The sequence below is a fragment of the Lissotriton vulgaris genome, chromosome 5, assembly GCF_964263255.1.
Source record: "Lissotriton vulgaris chromosome 5, aLisVul1.2, whole genome shotgun sequence".
Taxonomy (NCBI): domain Eukaryota; kingdom Metazoa; phylum Chordata; class Amphibia; order Caudata; family Salamandridae; genus Lissotriton; species Lissotriton vulgaris.
In genome coordinates this window covers 281,441,320-281,467,818 of record NC_141693.1, presented here as the reverse complement: position 1 = coordinate 281,467,818, position 26,499 = coordinate 281,441,320, and the positions used below count along the sequence as shown (strand labels likewise).

General features: G+C 44.4%; 1 protein-coding gene across 1 annotated transcript in view; it reads left to right on the top strand.

Annotated features, from left to right (window-relative positions):
* PERM1 (PPARGC1 and ESRR induced regulator, muscle 1) overlaps nt 1–21,051 on the top strand; it is a 32,677-nt gene extending 11,626 nt beyond the window's left edge. Inside the window, exons 2-3 of the mRNA XM_086921434.1 lie at nt 13,258–13,374; nt 20,336–21,051. Coding sequence (XP_086777560.1) covers nt 13,258–13,374; nt 20,336–20,445 — 227 coding nt within the window. The 3' untranslated portion in view covers nt 20,446–21,051. The remainder of the gene's footprint in view (nt 1–13,257; nt 13,375–20,335) is intronic.
* The last annotated feature ends 5,448 nt before the right edge of the window (nt 21,052–26,499 follow it).

The following is a 26,499-nucleotide window of genomic DNA, read 5'->3' as shown; positions in this document are numbered from 1 at the left end:
GACAGGTTACAGTTACTTTATATATGGAAACAACTCTTCTACTAGTCATGAAGCCTAATTAATGTGATGTTACCTTACTGCAAAACACATACATCACTCGTGAAAACTGAAGATGTACCACAAAAGTGAGTATGGTGGCATCAGCGAGAGTGTGATAATATCACGGATTTTCTAACCAGTTGCCTACCAATTGTAAGAAACAGAATTGAAACAAAAATACCTTATTGTCCTTTGAAGTGTGTGACTACAAAGGACACCACCCCCTTCGAGACCAGCTAGCCGATATCCCCCAAAGTCTAGGTTAAGGAATAGTTATACATTTCTTTCTTTCTGAACTAATGTTTCTCTTAAATAATGTTTTTTTGTTAAATCATGTTTCTCTCAAATAATGTTGTACAGTTGTTAAGAAAATAATGAGACTAAATATACTAGAATTGTTGCATGCGCACTTGTGATGGTTGTCATGAAATGTCACCTTCACAATGTTGTTTTGCTGTGGTGTGCTGTGACTTTGCACTTGCATGCTCACAATTCCTAGAGTATATAGAGCATAGAAATGCTGTGTTAGCCAAACTGTATCTTTATAAAAATCTGTTTGCAATGAAGTAATTGCTAATTGTCATCCTATTCCTTAATCTATGAGTGAATTGAACCAGGTAGGAATCATCTGTGTTAAAAGGTAGCTTACACTTTCACTACTCATAGATAAAAAAAACGATTTTCCCTCTAGTTAGAGACTGTTAGATATCATATTCACTCTAGATAGAGACCTTCAAGCCCCGAAGAATGCCCCAGACGATTTTGGCTACTAACGGGCAGAAACATGTTGGCAGTTAAGGTACAGGTTTGAGCTAATGTCCTCATTGTACCCGTTCATATTTGTTTATAGACATATCTGGTGTACCACTGAATAAAGGTACCTGACAACACCAAAGTATTTTTTAATAAGAACGGGATCTGGTCTTCATCCAGTTAGTCTTATCTAAGAACTCGCTCCTACCCTTTAAGTCTTCAAGTAGGTTGAGTCCACCTTGGTGGTATTTACCTACCAGCAGTGCTTAATTTGAGACGGGGCTTTCCGGTGCTAAGCACAGGCACTTAATTGGTTTCCAATGCTCAGCACGGCATCTAATTGTCAACAACATATTTAGAACAGTCCACCACATGGTGGCGCTGCTCATCTAATTTAGAGATGAGAGGAACAACGGTAGTTTAGGAATAGAATATACATTAAAATTGCTAATACCTGCCTCCCCAGCCATTCCTTCAGCTTTGGGGACCTGGAATAATCTGAACTGTCGCATTTACATGCAAGAGAGATGGTTACTAGTTGTTTAGGCTGTAATGACCAAGGCGATGGGTGACGCAAGCTGCAGTGGCCTCCTGGTCAGAGCCCTGGCACTTAATATTTTACAAATTAAGCACTGCCTACCAGGGTGGGGAGAGGATACCGATGATGAACCCTGCCACTATTATGTGTGTGAGGTTTCCTCTTCCATAAAAGATTACTTTCTTTGCAAAACACACCTTAAGCTCAAGAAAAGGACATGCTACCTTACTGCACATATGTATTCTCTTACATATTGGTTTTGTTTAATTATAATACCTTGTTTTAAAATAAATACACATGGAAAACTGCCATGGGAAACCATGTATTCTGAAACCCATTGTGTAATGCACTATTTATTACCAATGTTGAGAAAGGGTAGGGAAACCATGGCCCTCTTAACTTCACCTTTTGTGAGTCATGGCACTCCGCACACTAAACAAAGATAATAAATAGGATATTACACTTTGTCCACCTGCATACACACTACATCCATCTGTAGGTATATGTTATATATCTGTGCAGAGGATAACTTGTTATTTATCACTATTGTCAAGGGTGGACAGGGGACATGGCTCACAAGAGGCACAGCCTCCATGTCAGTCATGGTTCCTGTCCCTCAAAAGTGGTAATATATGTGGTTTATGCCATGGCATTTTTCACATGCATTTAATTTTAGGTCTGGTGTTAACCAAAAGTATTTGATTCAAGCAAAATTATATGTATGATATACTTAGTTATAGGAGCTTTCAGACAGCCCCCTTATCTAGTGTTCTGTTGTTGTGTCATTCTAATTTTTATTCCATCAACAGCTTACAGCATGGGGCAACGCATTAGTCTACTTCAACCACTGGCTCACTTCACTATGTGAAAGCATTCAGCTTTTTCACGAATAGCACATACACAAAAAAGTAGCTCCATTTAGTGCCATAGGCTGATATGGCAATGTGTGCTTTTTGAGACTAAACATTCTTGTTTTTTTTACTTATGTTTTCTTTTTTAATGTTGTTGATTGCCTGCACCTCCCACAACAATGCTTTATAAAAACTGTAGCAAAACAAACACTGGCAAAGTCAAAGACGGGAATCCCTTGCCAGACCGATTAGCTTTGCTAATGCTTGTTTCAAAAAGGTATTTAACTAAACCCAAGATGCAAGGGATAGCATTTGTGCATTGAAGTAAATTCACACCGAAGAGTCCTTGTGGCTATTAGCATATTTGCTGACCAAGGTAAAGTCATTGCAGCATGCAATCTGTGAGGCAGTAAACAGTGTTTTTCTCATGTTCATTTTACCGTAATGTAGTAATGACATGGAAATTGACTGTTCATTTATTAGTGCAGTTGTTCTAAATTAGATTTTTTATTTTGACTATATATGTATATATATATATATATATATATATATATATATATGTATATATATATATATATATATATATATGTGTATGTATGTATGTATGTATGTATATATATATATATATATATATATATATATATATATATATATATATATATATATGTATATATATATATATATATATATATATATATATATATATATATATATATATATATATATATATATATATATATATATGTTACTTGTGAGCAATGGAGGAGAGTTCCCGAAACGCGTCGAGTTTTGTTGCCTTTGAAGGGAAATAAAGGCTATTTTCCACTAAGAAGTGTTCCGTGTGTTTCTGAAAACAAAACGTCAGAAATTGGAGTTGATTTATGGGTTCGCAACCCACACACGAACCGCCTTCGCAAGAGGCTTTGAGCATAGCGAAGCTCGGCAGCTGACGAGTTAATTTGAATTGATATAGATATATATATATGTATATATTAATTGAAAAATGTATATATTATTGATAAAACCAAAGTTAAACGTTAGTTCAGCAAGCAGAAATACATAAAAACCAATGCAATGTGCCTGTTATGAGTCTAACTGTGTTTTTTTCATTGAATGTCTTAGGCAAAATTGATCAAGTGACATGGGGCCCTGACATGTTTTGATTGACTTTGGATGTAACTGCCCTTTATACATCAATAAGGCACAGTGATGGACTAAAAGCGGTTGAGCACTTCCTTAATAGACGTCTGATGAACTTTTCATTACACAACAAAATGTTGCTTACTATGCTACAAATGTGTTTGGAGCAGAATTTTTTTCACCAACAGACATGGGGAGTTGCGATGGGGGCCTGCTTTCCCCCCAGCTACACATGTTTGCACATGGGGCTGTGGGAGGAGCGGGTCCTCGCAGGGCAACACAGAGAGATTGTGGAACAGAACATACCTCTGTACCTTAGATACATAGATGATTTGTTCTTCGTTTGGAGGGGTTCAGAAGTGAGTGCCAAGGCATTTGTGGATGAGCTGAATAACAACAGATTAAATTTACACTTTACATCCACAATCCATGAAACATCTATTTGCTTACTTGATGTAGAAATATATGTAGAGAACAACAACCTGGCCACAAGACTATACAGGAAACCTACTGCAGGGAATACTGTTCTGCACGCGGCGAGCCATCATCCGCACCACCTGATACGTAGCATCCCATATGGGAAGATGCTGCGTATCAGGAGGATATGCAGTTCTGATGCCGAATGTGCAAACGCACAGGAGGCAAGTAGGTTGTGTTTTCTAGCCAGGGGGTATGGCAATCAAGTTCTCGACATCGCCATCAAGCGTACACAAAGCATGACGAGGCAGTAGGCATTAATTCCCAAAGTCAAACAGAGATCAGAAATAACTGAGGAGCCCAGTATTCATTCACGTATTATACTTATATATAACAGACAACACTCGGAACTCAGGAAGATTTTTTATAAGAATTGGAACCTGTTTAAGGGAAACCCTATTATTGGACAGAGTGTAGCTAACAAACCGGAACTCACATTTAGAAGAAGCCCTTCTATGGTTAAAGCTCTGGTGAGCAACAGCCCAGAAATTTCAACTCCAAGTACGTGGATGTCTTTAAGTAAGAGTTTCAAAACGTGTCCACAGTGCAAAGCGTACCATTTTGGGTGTAACAAAACCCACTACAATAGCCCGTTCAAAAAGGAACCCATCCAGATTACTAAAAGACTAACTTGAAAAACTGATCGCGCAGTCTATGTGCTGGATGTGGGTTGAGGTATGTTGGAAGTACTAGACTACCCGTCCACAAAAGGATACTCCAGCACATTAGGGCGATTACGTGCAAGGATCAGGCATACCCAGTTGCCAGGCATTTTGAGTTAAAGCATGAAGGGAATCCAAGTCATTTCCAGTATTTTGTCATTGATACAGTGTTGTCATTAAAGCGAGGGGGGACCGCAAGGCCAAATTACGTCTCCTCGAGACCCGTTACATACTGGAGCTTGATAGCAAAAATCCAAAAGAGCTGAACGCTAGTAAGGATTTGTATACTTGTCTTTAGATTCCAGTGCTCAAGTGCTTGTCTGGGTTGTTTAATACATTTCATAGGGGCAAAACTGAACTGATATGTGAGAGGTGTCAACATTAATGAAAGTAACATCATCTTAAAATTTGTTGAAAGTCTACCTCTTTTTCCCTGGTTTTAGTTAATTATAATGTGCAAGAGTTGATTCTAGTTTTAGGTTAACAAAATGCACTCACTGTTTTTTGCATATAGTTTTACACACACGAAAAAGCACTTTAATTTTGCACCAGGAACCACGGGTCTGCTCATGGTGATTTAGCGATATGAAAAACAGTTGGTGGCGGCGAATTTCTACATATATATATATGCATATATTAATTGATAAATGTATATATTAAGTGATAAAACCGAAGTTAAACGTTAATTCAACGAGCACAAATACCTAAATGCCTGTTATGAGTCTAATTGTGTTTTTTTCATTGAATGTCTTAGGCTTTCATAATATACTTTAAGCACTGCAGGGACTGGCCGCAGGTCAATCAACCCCTGCCATGATTTATATCAGGGCCTTCAACCAACTATAACCTTGGTTATTTTACATTTGTCATTAAATATTGGGATTTTTATGAAGATTGCAAATTTTGGAGTTCAGCACAATTTTTCAGAAAATGGACAGAATTGTGGTAAATTATTTTCATGTATGTAACATTCATAATTTTACCATTGCAAACGTATTATTTATTGAGTTTTTATTCCCCTTTCCCACACCTCTAAATGTCCCCGAGCACTCCCTTGTGATAGGGTACCTCCCACGGTGCCTCCCTTTACAGTGGAAGTTTGTTTTCCATAGTACTAAATTGGCAGTTTTGTGTACAATTGTGATTTTTTGGAGATGACAGAAAACATGTTTTGAGCCCCTACATCAGGAAATAACATGTATTGAAAACTTCAAATGCAGTTGACAGAATTTGTTTATTCAAACAATGTTGCAGTTTAACAAAAAATGTAAATAAAAGTGGCAACTCTTTCAAACTCACCAAGTAGATTATTCTAACTCTAATTTCTCATAAAGTACTGGACGGATTTACACCAAATGACAAAAAGCACACTTCCTGAGTAAATTTCACTTTGATACCAAGTTCTGTAACTGTCAGCAATATTTCCTATGTGAGTGGAAATGGAAAGGACATCTTTTTGGCCTCTCCAACCATTAATTGTTTTCCGATTCTTTGTATTGCATTAAAATTCGCAGATCCATCCATGAAAGCCACAGTTATTGACAATTAAAAAGTGCCTTTTCCATTTAAATTTGTCCCGGACCAAAACAACACAGTGGCAGTATCTTCATACCAAACTTGGCCCTTGCAGGTAAAAGCAGTGGGATGGTGGGGACATATTTCAATAGAAGACGACGAGGGAAAATTAAATAAATTAATTAATTTCCCTTTGTCGTCTGTCGAAATCCACAACCCCCTAACCCCAACCTGGCACCAGCACTCTTACCTACACGGACGGCGGCTGCACAATACCTCAACAGTGCATATTTAACAAATATAAATGGCATACACCATATATGTAGATGCATACTGTGTAACATGGTATTTTTTACCAGTATTGAGTGTGGGAAGACACTATGACTCAAAAACAAAGGTTAAAGTGACGTCATAGTTAGGTGAAAATGTCAGTGTAAACATAATGCTTTAAACTAAAAATAATAGGGCAATTTAAACGTTGGAGCTATTTCAACTCTCACCCCCGCCATACACAGGGTTGTCATCAATAATGTCAGTTCAGTTGTCACCAGTAATGTTATCAATGATGGGAGAGAATATGTCATGAGTGTTTTTAATATGTGAGGTAATAAGCAGTGCTTGGTGATGGCAGAGGCTGTAGTTAACTTGAAATAACTCTCACTGTTGAATTTAATTGGTTTAACTCTACCTCTGTTTGTGGAATGTTCCAGTTTGTGGATTTCAAAGTCTGGTCACCCTATTTGGGGGCCCCTGGAGACATTTAGGTGCAAACTTCCATGAGGCAGAAGTAAGCAATGTTTTCCTGGGACATTCGGGAACAGTGCAGGAAACTGAGTGGGGCTCATTGTTTTTCCTAGAGTGACCACCTTTCTCCAAGTCATTATGGGATCGTTTCCAGTCCTGTACTTTTGTGTGGTAGTCTATTGCATTCAGGGTGTCACAGTCTTGTTTTGCTTTCATTGAAATACTTAGATAATCACACCTGAAAGCAGTGATTTGCAGGTGCCAAGTTTCATGGCTTGGAGTGAGGTGCTCCCCCTATTTCCCCCGCAAGGGAACCTTTCACAGTCTAATGAATGGCAAGAGAAGGTCAGGGTATGAAGACTGACTCTCAGTGGTGTACCTTTGGTCTTTTAGAGTAACTCATGCCCAAACCCAAACTTGCTCACTTTGCCAATGGATTCAAGCAAGCCGGGCTGAAGACGGCTGGAATGCCAGAAACCGGTCCTCGGAAGCTTGTTTCCGGTCCAGGGAAGACATGGCTTGGCAGTTCGGGCTGGACTGTTCCCATGAGGCACAGGGTCAGACTGATTTGCATATAGCCATGTTTGAACTGGGGTGGCAGAGGGGGCTAAAGAACGTTGATGGAATAAACCCAGATCTTTTGACTGGGTGTGAGTATTTGATTGATTCAGATGCTCCGTCCATCACCACCCCCTTTTGCACCGCTTTTGCCCGCCATAAGTGTGGCAGGGTATGCTCAGACGTGAGTCCCTTGCTCACTTTGCCACTGGATTCAAGCAAGCCGGGCTGAAGACGGCTGGAATGCCAGAAACCGGTCCTCGGAAGCTTGTTTCCGGTCCAAGGAAGACATGGCTTGGCAGTTCGGGCTGGACTGTTCCCATGAGGCACAGGGCCAGACTGATTTGCATATAGCCATGTTTGAACTGGGGTGGCAGAGTGGGCTAAAGAACGGTGATGGATTAAACCCAGATCTTTTGACTGGGTGTGAGTGTTTGATTGATTCAGATGCTCCGTCCATCACCACCCCCTTTTGCAAACCTAGGAACAAAACAGGTTTAACAAATAGTGTCTTTAAAAACACTAATTAATGGGCATTGGGTGACTTTTTCTTCAAGGGACAATATAAACTGCCTCATTTTCGGGTGTATGGTGGTGGCAATGTTGGTGGGAGCATAGCTGGCCAGTTTCCTAGGTTTGTATATGACTAATTAGTCCAGTCCTGGTTTTTTGTTAAGCTTCCCGGGCTTGTATAAATTCCAGGACCACAAGTTCGAGAATTTTGAGGAAAAAAGAAGAGGTTGGCCTAGCTGTGATGTGTCCCGTGGCGCTAGCGCGATTAACAGCGGCGGCGCCGTAAAAATTATCACCGGGACACAGTGGGTTGGTTAGCTCGTGGCTCCGACTAACTTTGTCGGCCACGCCCCTTTATTTTTGTAACGGGCGAATGACGACACACGCCCGCGCTAACGTGCCCTCACTGTCACGGGTAGACTGCAACGCTACGCTGCACCGAAGGACACTACATTCCATCTAACCTTTATTGAACAAAATATAATCAGACATCATAGAAATAACGAGGATCTGTTACCAGTCTCTAGATTTTCAGTCTTTGGATGGTCATACCATGAAATCAGCTAGCCGGGAGGATGGTGCCGGATTCTGGCGCAACCTGTATCTGGATTGCTCCCCCCCTTGACGATGGCACCGACGGTGTCATTCTAGGCGGGGTCCCACTTTCTGGAGATCTTACCGGAGAGCTCGGCAGGCTCTCCCTTGGTGTCGCCGGCATTAGCTGAGTTCTCATCTTCGGTGGGGTATTGCCCTTGCCGTTCTAGACCGTTTTCATCTGTCGATTGGCTGTGCCTGGTCATCAGACGATCGATCTGGCTCCTTCCGATCTGGTGTTCCGGGGTGTACTTTCTTGAAGAATGAGATGTTGCGTGTGACAACTTCAGTTCCCCTCTGGGCTGTCACCGTGGTGCCAGTTCGGCGGAGGACGGTCCAGGGTCTGTGCTCTAACGGGAGTCGGAATTTGCTCCCGGGATATCTGTCCTTGATATACACGCTGTCTCTTACGTGAATGTCAGATTCCTTAGCTCGTCTCTTAGCGCTGGCGTGGTCATTGGAGTAGGTCCGGTTAGCCAGGGTTTTCCTCGGGTCAACTGGAGCTGGTACCCAGTATGGGTGGTTCGGGATAGTGTCTTTCACCACTCGGCCCATGTTCGCCGGCCCGGGGGCTGCCTCGGTTGTGAGGTGAGGCGTCAGCCGGTATTCCCTCAAGAAACTGTAGATGACCTTCTCCACAGGTGATCCGTCAGCATGCACAATGCGTATTGTTTTGTTGAGAGTGCGCATAAATCTCTCAACTTCCCCATTTGCTTGAGGCCAGCGTGGAGTCACTATCCTGTGATGAATTCCCCAACTATTCAGGTAGTCCGCAAACTCTTGTCCCTGGAAGGGTGGGCCGTTGTCTGTTTTGACCTCTTCAAATTTTCCGTGTGTGACAATAGTTTTCTCAAACTTGGTGATGACATCCATGGCGGTCTGACTTCCCACAATTTCCACCTCTGGATACTTTTAAAATCATCGAGGATCACTAGTGCATAGCGCCCATCGGGAAGGTGTCCAAAATATGCACTCACGCACTCCCACGGCCTTTGGGGGTTATCTTCCGTGATGACCGGGTGTGGGCGATCTGGTTGCCCTGCCACTTGACACCAGGTGCAGGTTCTGACTGTCTGCTCTACCATAGCGTCCATCCCTGGGAACCACACCTTGGCTCTCAGTCGGCTCTTGGTTTTCACCATGCCTTGGTGACCCCGGTGTGCCAGGTCTACGGCTTGCTGGGCCAGGCTAGAGGGCATCACCAGTCGCGATCCTCGTAGGAGGCAGCCTCGGCTGTCAATAGACAGTTCATCTTTAACCTGCATCATTGATTCTAGTACTGTTTTGGCTTGCAGTGTCCGCCTATTCAGGGTGGCTTGTACAGGGTGCCAGACATTAAATTGGACGGCATCGGCGGCCAGTCGTAAGCATTCGTCTCCCTGGGTGGCTTCAACGATGGCTTCAAGATTCATGGGCAGAGGCCGGGCCCTTTCCAGCACGAGCCGGACATATTCTTTGGTATCTTCTGCATCCTCTCTTTCCGCTTGGATGGCCGCTCGGGGGTGTCTCGAGAGGTAGTCAGCTGGTTTCTATGAGCCTGGTTTGTACTCTACTCGATAGTCATATCCTTGCAGCTGGAGTATCCATTTCTCGATCCTTGGTGGGGTTTTGGACACCGAACCTTGAAACAAAGGTATGAGGGGTTTGTGATCCGTGGACACATTGAAAGGATTTACATACACATAGACATGAAAGTGCCGGCAGGCCCAGTGGATGGCGATTGCCTCTCGCTCTATTTGCGAATATCTCTACTCTGTGTCCGTTAAAGAACGGCTGGCATACGCTATTAGTGCCCATTCCCCATTGCTTTGTAGTTGGGTGAGGACTGCCCCTAGTCCATAGGGGCTGGCGTCCACTGCAACATTGGTGGATCTGGTCGGGTCAAAGTAGGATAAGGTTGTGTCCGCCGACAGGGCTGATTTCATGGCTTTGAGGGCTTGTTCTTGCTCCGGGCCCCACTGCCATGTTGTGGTGCACTTCGTCAGTTCCCTGAGGGGTTTGGTGAGGTTGGAGAGGTCAGGGACGAAGCATCCGCAAAAGTTCACCATGCCCAGGAAGCTTCTTATTTCCGAGATGTTGGACGGGGCCGGGGCTTCTTGGACGTCCCTCACCTTGTCGGGGTCTGGGGCTATTCCTTGGTTCGAGAAGGTGTATCCAAAAAAACTGATTTTGTTTCTCAAGAACTGACACTTCTCGCGGTGTAGGGTCAAACCAGATTCCTTGATCCTTTGGAGGACTCCTCTCAGCCTCTGATGGTGATCTTCTATCGATGATGCGTAGATGAGTAGATCATCGCTCACATTTAGAACTCTTGGGAGCCCGCTGTGGACTTCACGGATGGTGTTTTGAAACACCTCAGCGGCACTCGAGATCCCAAAGTTGAGGCATCGGTATCTCCTGAGGCCTACATGCGTGGAGAAGGTGGTTATGTACCGAGAGTCCGGGTGTAGTGGTAGTTGGTGATAACCGGACAGGAGGTCCATCTTTGAGAACCATCTTGCGCCGTTTAATTGTCCCAGAATGTCATTGATTGTTGGGGTAAGGTGTCATTCCCTCTTCACCGCTGCATTTGGGAGGCGCATGTCCACGCAGATGCGGACTTGTCCCGGCTGTTTCGGTTTCCGGGCCACTACGATTGGGGACACCCACGGGGTGGGCCCACTGACCTTTTCGATAATGCCTTGTTTCTCCAATGCCTCCAGTTCTTCTTCGACTTTCTTCCTTCGGTGGAACGCGATGCGTCTATGTCTCAGTGCCACTGGTTGGACCGACGGGTCGATATGGAGGGAGACTTCCTTCCCTTTCAGGAATCCGATGCCTTTGAAGACGTCTCCGAACTCCTCTATGATGGCTTCTAGTTCATCTTCCAGTACTGCCATGGCGAACAATATGAGCCTCAGCTCTTCCGCTGACTGTCTACTTATTAGCATGCCGCTGCCTTCCTTGGTAATGTACACGGTGGTGGGGACTTTAAGGCTTTGGTGTTGCAGCTCAGTTTTGAAACATCATATAAGTGGAATAGGTGTCTTCTGGCCATATGCGAATACTCTGACCCTTGCTTCGCGAAGGGGGGACCGATTACTAAGCTGGTTGTACACGTTGGCCGCCATCAGCTCAATGGATGCTCCCGTGTCGATAGTGGCTCTCACCTTCTGCTGGTGGATTTTGATTCGCCATTTTGGCAGACGTCGCTTCTTCCGCCGTGGCTGATCAATCGCAAACACATAGTGGACCGGGTAGTCACTTGTGTCGTCGTCCATGTCTTCGCTGTCTCGTTCCTCCACAACTGCTTGAGCAGCTTCCTTCTTTGACTTCGTAGACCGGCATACCGCCGCATAGTGGTTCATCCTCCCACACGCACTGCACCTCTTTCCTTTCGCCGGGTAGTCCTGAATGCGGTGGGGCGGTCCTCCACAGTACCCACACTCCTTTCGCTTATCCTGCTGTTTCTTGCCAGCATTTTGGCGCGCTTTTGGTCTCACCACATTTGCTTTCTCCGCCATATTGACTTGGTCCGTTTTGATGGGTCGGTGAACAGCTGCTTCCATATGGGAGGCTCTGGCCTGCGATAGTTCTTTGGAGCGGCCCAGGGTGAGGATGTCTGCTAGTGGCTTGCCGACCTCCTGAAGGATGGTGACTCTGAGTTTGGATGAATAGCACCCTTGGATTATCTGCCCTCGTATTTCTTCCTGTTCATCACGGAATCCGCACGTGCTGGCCAACTCTTTCAACCATCCATGGAAGACATCCAACGACTCCTCTGCTTCCTGCTTGGCCTGGCGAAAAATGAACCTCTCATAGTCTCTGTTCGTCATAGGTTCAAAGTGCGCGTTTAAGGCGTTGAGGAGGGTGTGGTACGTCTTTGGCGTACCTTCCACTATTGTTTTGTAGATACGGTGGATATCTTTGCCTCCTAGTTGAAGAAGTAGTGCTCTGCGCCTCTCACGGGCCGTGCCCGCCCCTTCGAAGTAGATCTGGAGACGATCAGTCCAGTCTCTCCATCGTGGAGCAAGGGAGGACGGGGCCCCATCCACAACAAAAGGTTCGATGGCGGGGATTGACGCCATCTTGGCGCAATGCGTGGCACTCCTCGCGGCACGTGCGTTGCTCACCTCCTGGGCGCACTAGTAGCTGCCTGGCCGAGGGTGGATACGATGTTTCCGGAGTCTTCTCCTGTGACCGGCCTTCCCGCACTCTCACCACGATGGCTGTCTCTTACTCCACCCTGATGACTGCCTGCCATTCAATCAGCCCTTTCCTTGGAGGCGGGCTTATTTGGCACCCGAGTGTAGGCCAGCTCCTGGGTGTAGTATGGCCCTTCCCTCCTGCAATGCATGAGCGGGGGTCCCAGGGGATACTTCAGCAGCAGCACCCAGATCCAGGAGTACCTCGCAGGTGACCACGAGGCTGGCGTGACGTCTGTGGGCCCAGAGCACTCGGGCTCACAAGGTGGAGGAAGCACCAGGATGATGGAGGGATACCAAGCACAGCATGGGTTCTTTTAGCCCCTTGTCGCCAGTGTGATGTGTCTCGTGGCACTAGCGCGATTAACAGCGGCGCGGCCGTAATAATTATACTCGGGACACAGTGGGTTGGTTAGCTCGTGGCTCCGACTAACTTCGTTGGCCACACCCCTTTATTTTTGTAGCGGGCGCGTGACGACACACGCCCGCGCTAACGTGCCCTCCCAGGCGCGGGTAGACTGCAACGCTACCCTGCGCCGCAGGACACTACACTAGCTAATGATGCTCAGATCTAGGAAACTGGGTAGCTTTGTGAGAGAATTTTGGGGTCCGACCTCTGAAGTAATGCAATGGGTGGCCTGGCATGGAGCTCCATGGTCCCTGATGCCTCTGTTTGTTTGTTTCAACAGGTGTGCATCCTCGGCAGCTCGTCATCGGTCAGGGGGATCTGTGCCTGGTCTTTTTGGCCTTTGCAACGTGGGCAGTGAAGACCACAGACCTGCAAGCTCCGGATGCTTGGAAGACAGGTACGTGCATGTGCTTGTGTGTGTGTATATATAACACTTATAGTGCTACGGAACCCCATATGACAAAGCCGTGTCTGTAGTTCCATCATTTATTTGTATGGCTCTTCCTCTTCCAGAAGCAGTGAATAATACTAGATGTGTGATCCTGGTTAATAGGAAATGGGACTTTTACCGACACGCTGGGCGTCTTGACTGGCAGTGCCTGGCAAGCGGCTGACTGCCCACGACCTGCAGACATCTCAAATTGTTCCCCTGCTCTTGCAGCGTGTGCGATGTTAACCAGCACGTGCTTTAGCTGACATCGAACTGTATTGGGATACTTGTAGTCCTTTTCGCATAATGTAGAAAATTAAAACTAAGAAAACAATATCCCTTGATCTAGCTAAACAGTTCCAACACTTTTAAAAAAACAATTCATGTACAATAAAATTAAAACTACAAATGATTGAATGCAAATTGAAGTGAGCGTAAACCCAGAGACTGATTGAACAATATACACCTAACAAGGAATCTTGTTCTTTTTTAATTTTTCCATGCGATGGAGGTTGGCTTTATCCCAGCCCCTCCAGTCTACTGGAGGCACTTATTTGTTAAGCATCTAATATTTTTGTAGCTTGCCAGTCCCAGTAGGTTCTTATTTGAGCCTCATGGGTGAGGGGTTGGGTGGTCCTTACGCCCCTGACCTTTCAGTCACGTAGCTTGTCGTGAAATCTCCCGGTGTCCTTTTCGGGCAGTCTAGCGACTGGCTGCCTAAGTGTAATGTGGCTCCATGTCACGTGTGATACCTTCTTCATTCGAGCCAAGCTTTTTAATAAGCAGTGACTTGCATTTGTGCACCTCTAGGGGGCACATCCGTACAATGTGAAAACAAAACTCCAGATTCTAAAATACTGTGTGGCCTAGGCTAGAATGAGAGATATAGTTAAAAGGGCGGCACATGGCTGGGCCCTATTAGCAGAGACCTTTGCTAACCTGCTGCGTGAGACCGTTTGTGTCTAACCAATGTGTTTAAGGTGGTTCGGGACCTATGCTCTTGCAGCTCCGGTCCACAAGAGGGCAGTGTTGCACAGCGAGTGTGCATCGGCACCTGCCCTAGAACACAGGGTCCTGCTCTCACATATGTGCGTCAGTGCATGGTGGTAATATTGTCTTTCACTATTTTACAAAGACGCTCGTTTGATGAATCAAAACGGCTCAATGCCTCGTGATCTGCATTCGTTGTACAGTTAAATTACTTTAGACATCGGCCAGAAAGACCGTTGATCTTTTTTGCAGTGAACTGCAGAAAGTGACCAAAAACGAGTTGTGGCACCAAGCAAGAAAACTGTAAAAGCCCAGTTGAAAAATCATGCGCGCTGTCACGTTTTGTTTCGGTAAATACACTATACCCACCCACAAAGGAAGAAACGATTAAACAATCACTAAATAGAGTGGAATCTAAACTTAGACAAAAATATTGAAGTTGCAGTAGGAGACGTCATCCAAACAGACGTCAAGAATTAACGTCTCGCAACCCACTGGAGAGCAAAGGATAGACATGCAATAGACATCCACTCTCCCAGAATTCCTCTGGCCCTTGGAGTAGGTCATCTTAGGAACGAGGCCCTTTTCACACTACCCCTGCAGTCCTCTTTAACTGTGAGACACCGAAAGGGCAAATGTTTTTGTTATGAATGTTGTTGGCATTGGTTACTGTGCAAGACCAACACCTTTTATTTGCATTATAGGTTTTTATATACAAACAACATCTTTTTTCATTAAACACACACATCTAGACAAAAGCAGAGGTATACAACTCCTACTTCACAGGCAGAGACTGACTTTTCACAGAAAGATGTGTATTTGACCTCATTAAAAATACAAACGTCTCTTCCTCAACCATCAAGCCTGACGATTCTCCAAAGAAAGCAGCAGAATTCGCTATATTCTTTGATGAAAAAGGGAAATCACTGGTTGATCAGGTCATTCACCCTACCCCCCTAGAGGAGCGGAATCCCTAGTCATTTGGCAGAACTTTGACGCCATCTCTGAAGATGACCTCAAATGCATTCTCGAAACAAAACCCTCCAACCATTCTTTTGACCCCATCCTGCGTGACATCGCCATTGACTTCTACACCCATACTCTTTCCTTTTGGACCAGTCTGGTTAACTTCTTCCTCAGCCAAGGCTCCCTTCCTGCTGCCCTTAAAACCAGTCAGGTTACCCCACGTCTTAAAAAAAACCTCAGATGATGCGAATGACGTCAACAACTTCCGTGCCATCATCAACCTCCCCTTTCTTGCGAAAATAACAGAAAGATGTGCAGCGAAACAACTCTCCCTACATATTAAGGATAACAAGCTTCTTGATGAATTCCAATCTGGTTTCATGCAAGTCTGCAGCACTGAAACAGCCCAGCTGCAAGTGATCGACGATGCCCTGCTTGTACTTGACTCAGGGGACTCTTGCCTTCTAATTCTTCTTGACCTTTCCACAGCCTTTGATACTGTTAATCACAACACTCTCCTAAACACTTTAAAACAGAGAATGGGCTTGGAAGGCACAGTGCTTATTGGTTTGCTTCATTCCTCTCGGACAGATCTCAAGTGATTAAAATAGCAAACATCCTTTCATCTTCAATGGCGGTAGGTCAAGGCGTCCCTCAAGGATCTATCCTCACACCCGCTTTGATCGATCTTTATCTGGAACCATTGGGAAATCTCCTAGTAAATCTGGGATCCTTTACCATCTTTATGCGGATAACACTAAAATCTACCTTAAGGTGTCTTCCGCACACTACATCTCAATCCTTAACCATACTCTCAGCGCTATTTAAAACTCGATGTTAGCTCATCAACTCATCCTGAATCCTTCCAAAATGGAATTTCTCCCCCTCTCTACCTCACTCCCTCCTCCTGTTCAATCTTGGATGGATAAGCTTATTTTACTTAACAACAAACCTATTGTTGTCGACAGCGCTAAATTCCTTGGTGTCATTCTTGACAAAAGGCTTAATCTACTCTCTCACATCAATTCCATTGCAAAGAATGCACATTAACAACTGCGCCTTCTCTGGAGGATTCAACGTTTCTTTCCGGAGCAAGACTTAAAAACCTTGGTCCAATCTCTGGTTCTCTCTAGGTTGGACTATTGCAACTCTCTTCTTGCTGGCCTCCACAAATCCCACCTTTCCCCTCTTAAATACGTACTTCATTCAACAGCTCGTTTTGTTTTTGGGGCCAAAAAAAGTGACCACATCATTCCCTTACTGCTTTCTCTTTGATGGCTTCCCATCGAAGCAAGGTCAATCTACAAGACTGCCTGTATCACCCACAAAGCCTTGCACACTTCCTCCCCTTGATACGAATAAACTCAAAGTCTCTGGAGATTCCAAACCTTCACATAATGCGGAAAATTTACTGCTTGAGCCCCCACCTTCAAAAGGGAAAGATCGATGGCTCAATCCTTTTCAGGTAATGCAGTTACAATCTGGAACTCGCTTCCTCCACCTCTATCCAGACCTTCAAAATTGACCTCAAATCTCTTCTCTTCCCAAGACACTTCCAGAATTAATACATCCCTTTTGATCTCCCTCAAGGAAGTTCTTTCAATGTTGTTATTATGTACTCTATGCCTGCACAATACTAATCCTAATGTGTTTTTGTTTTCTGTGTGACTGCCACCTATTTTACTTTTTCATTCATCTCATTTGTTTCTGTAACATGTAAATATGTAAATTTTCCTCATGTAACGTACTGGGTTCTATTGTAAAGCGTTTTGACACCTTTGGGAAAAGTCCGCGCTTTCATAAAATTGCATAAATAAATGTGAAATGCGGATTTCACTTAACAGTAGCCTGAGAGTACTGTGATTTTCTCCCCTCCAGCTGCTCAATCTCTGAGCATGACAATGCGCATCCCTCAGCTCCACAGTTGCCCCACAGGCCCAGGCAAGTTCCTGCTATGGACGTCCCCTTTTTCCTTACCCACACTTTACCTTTACCCTTACCCAAGCTCTTACCTTTGCCCTCACACATCTTATTGAAAACTGCGATGCTGTCACTGTCCTTAGAGGCTGTTGTAAAGTAGTGGGTGCTAGGCCCACATGCTTAGCAAATAAGGTACATTGACACCGTAGTATGGTACTGAACAACTGACCCAGGGCTCGTGCGTCTGGCCCTTTTTATAAGTAGGGTCACCTGACCGGTGACTCCTGTGATGGGTGGGTGTAAGTATTTTACATCACACTCCTGAAAACTAGAAATTGTCCAGCAGGACACTACAACCCTCCCAAACTTTATTGGAAAAGAACCAAACAAAAGTCCAACCTGTGGTAAAAACACACAACAAAACACAGCGCCACCGAGTCTCTTCAGGCCATCTGCGGGCAGTGCTGAATCTCTTGACCACATAGCAATGAGGTTTTAGTCTACCTCAGCAATGTTGTTCGGACCACCCTGGCCTCACAGTATTGGAGTCTATTTACATAGTTCAATGTAGGGTCATCCGTAGCGGTGATGGAGTCCACTACAGAGATCTTCTTGAAGGCACTCAGGCTCCGGTGGACAGCAGACCTGCAATGACTTAGGATGCCTTTGGTGGATTAGGGCCTTCCTTGAATGTGAATGATGCATCTCAGTGGCCGCTGGTAGAGCAGTTTCAGACTCTCCTCTCCTGCCTGGACTCTCCTCTCGCAGGAGTCTCCTTGTGGCTCTTTCTGCTGGGCTGCCACAGGACCGTGTGGACTTTGGACTTGTAGGCCGCACAAAGGCGTCATTGAGGAACTGCCAACAGGACCACAATCAAGTCACTCTTGCAGCCGCAAAGTGTGGTTGTCTCAGCCTTTGTTATATCTCCTTTGGGTAACCAGTCTCCGTCCGTGACTTTAGTGCTTCCCAGTGCCTGTTGTGGAGCTGCTGCAGACGCACCTCTGGTCAAGGCTTCCGTATAAAAGGCATCTTTTGATTTGCCAACCTGACCCCGCATTGCCGGATTTGCACAAAACTGATCAATCTACTAACTCAGTCAGCTAAAGATCGGCATGGCAAGTTTTGTGAAGATTCGTGCAGGGGGAAAAGAAGGTGGGTGTGAAAGGGTTTTCCAATTGTAGCTCTTATAGGAAATTTTGCTTGTGCCTACAGCCCAAACCGCACAACAGATTTATACCAAATGTGGCACGAGAGAAGCACTTTATCCAAAACTGTGCTTTATTTGGTTTAGTGTAAATCTCTTCAGTAGTTTTAGAGTAATAAGCAATAAACAAGTTGCAGAATTATCTTTATCAGGTTAACATTTTTGTTAAGTCACAATTCATGAATCCTGTCAACCACATTTTGAATGTTTTGGGCTCTAAAATGTTTTTCCACCAGCTTGAAACTCTTGAGTGCGTTCCAACTCAACACTTTTGCACTGTTGAAAGAAAATTTGCACAGCCATTGGGGAGTGGCAGGTTTGAAAAACTCCGATGTGCAGAACACAAAGGTAGTGCTATGGGGTAGCCAGGGTCTGGGAAAACTAAAGCCCTGCATCAAAAATTGTCACAACCTATGAGTCACAAAAGTTTTAAAGCTCATGAATGGCCAGTTTAGGTCCTAGAATTTGTGGTTGATTCTCAAATCACGCCTGACTTGACAGTTTAATGCTGTTTGGCCGTTGGCAAAGCACTTCACCCAACATGGGTGAAGATTGTGCAGCGGGGGTTATTTGAATGCAGCAGGTAGGGAACTGCATCCAACCTCTGCTGCGCATGGCCAAAGTCCTGGCACAGCAATGGTAGACTCATGGCATAGGGTAGTTATATTTTTAAGATTATTTACAACATTTGTAATTGCACCTGTCACATTAAGGATGAGGACATACGCATTGCATGTGGTGTGCGAGTTATGATTTGCATGGCTATTTTGTGAGCTATAAATTGTGGTCCTAACTATAAGTTGCAAATTTCAGTGGATTTTCGGTTTTCATTTGTACTCATAACCATAATTTAAATGTGATTTCTTTAGTGAATTTCTGAGATTGTTTAAGCATACTCTGAATTTAACCATACTTGGACTTTAACCATTAGATTTTTGTGTGCAAATACGTACATATTTACATCTATTTTACATATATGTCCTGTTACCACCTATGCACAGGAATCAAGGATAGTTTACTTTGCTCAGAATAATCAAGGACAGGACCCAACTCCTGCATGAAAACCAGAGACACTTCTCTCCCTACATACAGAAATCAAGAAAAAACTTCTACCCTCTGTCATAGAAATCAAAGATAGTCCTTTCACTGGTCATTTAGGGATATGCACTAGAAAAAGCCATAGACATCCTAGAAAGCGTTATACTTATGCGGTCTCATATTTTCTACATGGACGTCAAGTTGTACAACAAAATCATGGTGGGAAATAGCCCTTCATAGTCGAAAATCAAGGACAGATTACTTAAAAAAATCAGATACAGTTCTTCCACATAGGAATGAAGGATACCGTCTTGTCACCTGTATAGAGGCCAATAGCAGGTATAGCATCTCCTGTATACAAAAGAGAAAAATCTCCTCTCCCACATAGAAATCGTGAAAGTCCTTCTTCTCACACAGAGAAATTGGACACAAACCTTTTTATCTCACACATAGAAATCAGTAGCAGATACATCATCTCCTACATAGAAATCAGTGACAGACCCCTCATCTCCCTCTTATAAATCGGTGGCTCTTCTGTCATCTCCACCTAGAGATCAGTGGCAGATCTGTCATCTCCCAAACAGAAACAAGTGGGAGCTCTCTCTTCCTCATATAAAAATCAGTGACAAACATATAATGCCCCACATAAAGATCAACAGCAAACCTCTCACCGCACCTGTAAAAATCAGGTCAGGCGGATCATCTTCCATATAGCAAATAGGGGTAGGCAATTCACCCCCCACATAGACGTCAGGAATAGACCATCATAGGGTTGGTATATGATAACAGCCTGTTTTCTATGTTCCTTAGCGTTACTGGCAAACCTTGGGGCTGTCACAGCTATCCGATACCTGAGAAGGCGAGCAGGAGCAGAAGGTGGTCGACTGTACCGACATCAACGCGAAGAACCACCACTCTAGGAGAAAGAAACCAGTCTGACTTAAGAAAAATATGAAGTACCAACACAGGAGCATGGAAGACCAGCCACATTGCCACAGGATTTTACGTTCCCAGTTTATGTGTTCCATGTTAGTGGTTCTCTCTACAGAGCTGGAGTGGACTTTTTTAGAAATAGGCAAGGTTTTACGTTACCCCAGAAGGGTTGTGGGGAAGTCAGTCAAATGTCAGACTTATGACAGGTCAATGCCTCTGAAACAGCCAATATCTGGCGAAAGGTCAGTGATATTTCAGGCAAATCCTCTCTATTTCCCTGCAGTTTAGTTGCTCCTTTGTTGTAGATTTACCCATCTGGATTTGTAAATCCAGAAATGCCCAGGATGTTTCTGCGCTAAATGACCACAGTAATTGAGATGTAGCCTCCAGAAGGGGAAGCAGTATACCAGGTGTCATTTTTCAAACTGGACACAATACCCATGGTGGAGTCTCCGCATAAGGAAGTAGTATTGAAGTAATTTTCCGAACTGGACACAATACTCTGGTTGCAAGCTCCAGAGCAGGGAAGAGTATTTGCAATTTAATTTTTAGAACGGTGCACAGTACTGCCGGTGGATTCTCCAGAACTGGGCAAAACAGTGGAGAAGTGTGGCTCACTAGTTAGAGGAGGCAGACCCGGATGCTGAGATCAGACCCGGGACCAGGGTTCAATTCCCGACGCGGCAGGGTCTTGAGCCCAAAATGTCCACAGACTCAGTAATTCTCGCTTCGGTGCCTACTCGAATCACAGGTTCACACTCTGCAACTCTGGGCAATAGCTTGCTTAATCTCCACTACGGCCCCCCGCGGCGGGATGCCTGGCTTTCACCTTGGGGATGCCCAGTAGGGGCTATCTCACAGGGAAAAACCAGGACGGGTTCCCAATGCAAAGCGCTTTGAGACCTGGCGGTGATATTGCGCTATATAAAAACCTATCCATCTATCCATCCATCCAAACATCCCAGATGTGATCCCAAGATAAAGACACAATATTTTACTGGGGCACCTCCAGTACTCAGCACAGTATTCCAAATGTTGCATCTAGTACAGGAAAAAGATAATGCAGACATGTAGAAATTGACATAATGCTCCAGATGCTGATCCCAGTGCTGTACAGAATACTACAAATTGGATTTCCAGGAATGGGAGTCAATACTCCAGATAGGGCATCCAGACCTGGACAAAGTACTGCAGATGTGATCTTCAAATATTAGAACAATAGACCAGATGGTTTGCCCAGAAATCAACAAAATACTGTTGTACAGCTTGTATCTCACGGTAGAACTGTGCGTTTTTTGGACAACATAAACATCAGGATTGTGCCAGACTGATTCTGTGCACACCCTCAGGATATGATGGCCTATATTCCCGCCAGCACGCAGTGCAACCATAAGTACCCCAAGAAGGGAAACAAATGGATTATGCAACCTCAGAACATGACAACCCTGACTCCCCCAGGAATCATGGTAACAGACCTAGAACCCTTTTGCATCCCTCTGGGTATGCATACTCGTGCATACCCAGAGGGATACCCAAGAAATACACAATGAGGCGTTTCAATATTTATTGAAACATTGTGATTTGTGTATAGAAGACATGCTGCAATGATTAATAGACAGATGTAGATGAAAGTAATTAGCATCACGAGAACAGTGAAAAGGATAAACAAGAATCAGCTGGGCTAAGATTTCTGACATGCAGAAACCTCGCTGTGACAGCAGAGTGTTCCTCTCCCGAAACCCGGAAATGTTTGTGTATTTATAATAACAGCACCCGTGTTTCCAAGCTGAAGCCTCAGCCAAGCTTACATTGTTTATCTTCTTGTGATAGCTGTGTCATTGTGTAAAAAAAGGAAGCAACTTAAGATACGTGTGCATGTACACAATGGTGTTTCTTCGTAGGCTTAACCCAGCCACATGACACCCACTCCTCGGATGTGAATCAACTAAACCTATCGAAAGCTACTTAAAACAATGCAAAGCAATGTCATCAATATGTATGTTTGCATAAAAAGATGCTAAAATGATAAAAAGTCAACAGTGCTGTTTGAAACCAAAGCATCCAGAAAGCCACAATTTAAAATATATAAAAGCTAATAAAATCAAACGTTAAAAGAATACAATTTAAATACTATTTATGATGTTAAAAAAAGTCTGAATTAAAAAAATTGCACCAATCGAAACTGTCAGATTGTTTGCGTTTGGAGAGATAGGTGAGACATTGCTGTTCCCAGCTACCACAGACAATGTTCTCATAGGCACACCTCGGAGCAAGTTTGTGAAGCACACATGATCCCATCATTTCCCCACAGCAGCCACTGAGGAAGAACCACAGCCAATGCCAAATCCGCAGAACCACAGCCAGGAGCAGAAGCATCCCAGGAAGGCTTGTAGAATGAGTTCAGGAGCAACAACAAATGCAGGGGACACCAATATGAATGGACCTTCAGAGGGCCCACCAGTACCTCCATGTCCAGAAGTTGAACCTGTTGCGTTCCCTAGCATATGTACAAGGCATACCGAAAGTGCACAGCAGACAGTGGAATACATGCTACACACAGTGTAGCCAGACAGGCCGAAAGGGCAAGAATCAGTGCTCATTTCGTTAATGAAGCAAGGGTGCCCAAAGCATTGTACCATGCATTCACGGCACAGTAGTACATGTGGTAGGGCCAGTTGCATTTGATCTTGAAATGGGACATCCATTGCGGAGCAGAAAAATTAAAAGCACAGTCCCAACAATTCGGAGCAGGACCAGAGGAAGACCTCCAAATATGCATCCAAGCTCTGAATGAATGAATGATGGAATTATTCCAAAGACAGCCTGGAAGGTGCTAACTAAACCAGACCCTATGCTTTTGAAAAAGTGTGCTACCCCCACAGCATTAGACATGCTAAAAATGTGCTGCAGCAGTTCCCCCAAAACGGTATGGGAAATTAGCGCGAAGTAGCGACTGTATCTCAGAAGACGACCTTGCAGCTTGAAGATCAAATGTCTACCTTACAGATGTTAAGGCCACATCCTTCTGGAGCAATAAGCTTTCAGTCTGGTCAGGGTCTCAAAGTGCACATTTCAAAGCGTTATCAAAGGCCAAAGCGTCGCCTCCCTAACTGTGTGGAACAGTACTTGTGTACAACAAGTCACAACTAAAGAGACCATTTTAAGATGTGCTATTCCCGGTGTCATGCGCAGCAACTCTGATCATTCAACATCAAATAACTCCCATTGGAGAGCAATCTGAAAGCCGGACTGATCACGGCCATTGGGGAACCTATTAAGTAGCATGATAACATGATAACATTGCCATGGATGCATTACATGCCCAGTGAAGTGACACTTCCTTGCACACTAAGGAAGGACTCAAAGTGTCCTCACAGTCAGTCCAGCTAAGAAAAACTTCAGTCTCCCTATTCCGACAAGGTAATCTAAGAGGTAAAACCCATGACTCATGTACATACCCCTCTCCTAGCGCTTCATATCTGGCTGCCTGATGAGGTTGTAAGCAGTATTGGAAATGAAATGTCAAAATTGACATTTTAATAAACCCATGTTGCAGTTGCGATATCCAGCACCGAGCATGGGATTCTGGATTGCGCATTCAGAAATGGATGGCATGCTTCAGACGGGGTCTCCAGAACTGGACACAGCTCTCCAGAGGCATGCCTAGATTTGAGAGTAATACTCCAGACATGTTCTCCAGAATGGAAACAATACTCCACATGGTGCATCCAGAAGTGAACAAGATACTCTAGCTGTGAACTCTAGAACTGAACACAATACTCCAGGTGGAACCTCCACATTTTGAAGCAGTTTCCTAGGTGTATTTTCCAGAACTGTACACAATACTAAAAACAGGGCAAAACGCTCCTCATCAATTCTCCAGAACTGGACAAAATGTACCACCAGATGTGATCTCAATATTTAAGCCACGTGCCTTGAGAACAGGACACATTACTACAGATGATGCACCCAGAACAGGGCAATATACTGCTGGCTTGTAGAAATGGACATAATACTCCAAATGATGCCAAGACAATTTTACGAAATACTGGAAAACCGATCTCTAGAAATGGACACAATGTTCCTGATAGGATTTCCAGAACTGGACACAATACTCCTGATGGGGTTTCCAGAAATGGACAAAGTATTCCGGACGGGATGCTCAGAACAGAGCACAATACTCCAGGTGCATGTCCAAAATTGAACCCAATACTTCTGGTGTGATCTTCAAAACTGGGCGCGATACCATAGATGCACTCTCTAAAACTGGGCACATCATTTTATTTATTTTCTACAAAAATAGTTCTGCCTGACATGCGACTGAGTTTTCCCAGCCCTCACATCCTTTCATAGCTACTGGCCATTCAAGCCAGTCCTTGAGTCTTTCTCCCCAAAAATGTTTTTTTCTCAACGAGGTGTAGGGAGAAATGTGTACCGTTTATATCATGATTAGGTTATATCTTACATTTCGTTTTTACGCATTATCTCACCACATGCTCTGTTTGGATCCCAGTGAAGGAATGTGATATGCCTGCAATCAGTATAGTGTTGTAGGTCACAGAGCCCTCTAGATCTCTCGCACTGTCTTTGGACTGTAAACTCCAGAAGCAACAACAGTTTGTTCAAAAACTTTGAGTTGAAGATTACTTTATGATAGACTTGCAAAATCCTACCTTTTCCAACGCCCTGCTGTCAGTTCCGATATATTTTGGGAAACAGGGTACCTTGTCGCCAAAAACACACACGATCCAAGGAGACCTCTAGGCAATGGCACCTGGCAGGGAACAGGTGTAGCAGGCAGGGGGAGCATGGGGGTGGGAGGGTGAGGGGGGGGGATAAAAATAAAACACTTGCCTTTTGACGGCCATCGTCTATCCTCCGCCTCCTCTCTTCCTGGCGAGTCTCGGAAGGAGGAAGCACACAGCCTCCCAGAATCCCCTAAGATAGTGATTGGTCTGAGCGCCGTGGGTCAGTTCTCAGACAGGGGCTTGGGAGTCTGGGCATGTTCCTCACCAGGCTGTGCATCACATCCTAATGGAGATCATGCATAGTGCGCATGACTGTTTGGCCAGCCCCACCCCACCCTAACCCATTCCGGCAGCTACAAAAAATAAAATGAGAATAACAACATTATTATCATCTTTTTTTAGCCTTTTTTCACTGCTCTGAAAACAGTGGGGAAGGAGCCGCCCCTGCCTCTAGGTGCTTGCTTTGCAGTTTTCATCACCCAAGGCGATGTGTGTTGCTGGTGGAAGAGATTGTACTACTCAAAGAGGGGAACATTAAAAATATGTAGGCCAGGACCCCAGAAGATCAAGGCACAAAGCGTGGCACTGTGGTTTCAGCTGAGACAAAACATGCGTGCATATAACTTGGACAGTCCCTGGACACATATCCGTGCAAATATAAGCAGAGACTGACTGGTAACAAGCAATCAGCAACCTCCTAGTGGGCTCCAGAAATGCAAGGCCTTTGGAAAAAACACATGTTTCAGAAATCTAAGGGAAATGTACAATGTTTAAAGTGTGTGCCCCCAAGAGGGGCTTTAAATGTTTGTCATTCAGAAAAGTAGGGTATTTAAAATGCTCTTCCTGGAAAAGTAGAGTTATAAAAAATTGTGCTGCAGAAAAGTAGTGGGTATAAAGTGACAAGTCTCAGAAAAGTATGTATTTTAATCTGTTGTGTCCTAGAAGTAGGATTTTGTAACGCTGCGCTCAGAAAAGAAAGGAAATGTAAGCAATATGTTCTAAGTCAATATGATCTTTGAAGTTGTGTGTCTCTGAAAAATGAGACTTCTGAAATTGTGAAGCAGGACTAAAATCTGTGATTCGATATGTGTCCCAATAATATGATGTATGAAGTAATGTGCTTCAGAGAAGTAAGATCTTTAAAATGCAGCACCAGAGAACATTGAGATGGTTGAAAATGTGTTTGGATACATTGTTTGAAAGGGTATGCTTAAGAAATAAGGTGTCGGAAATGGTGCAGTGGAACGTTGTGCGTCTACAGTGTAGGTTGTGGGGGAATGCAGAAAGTGTATG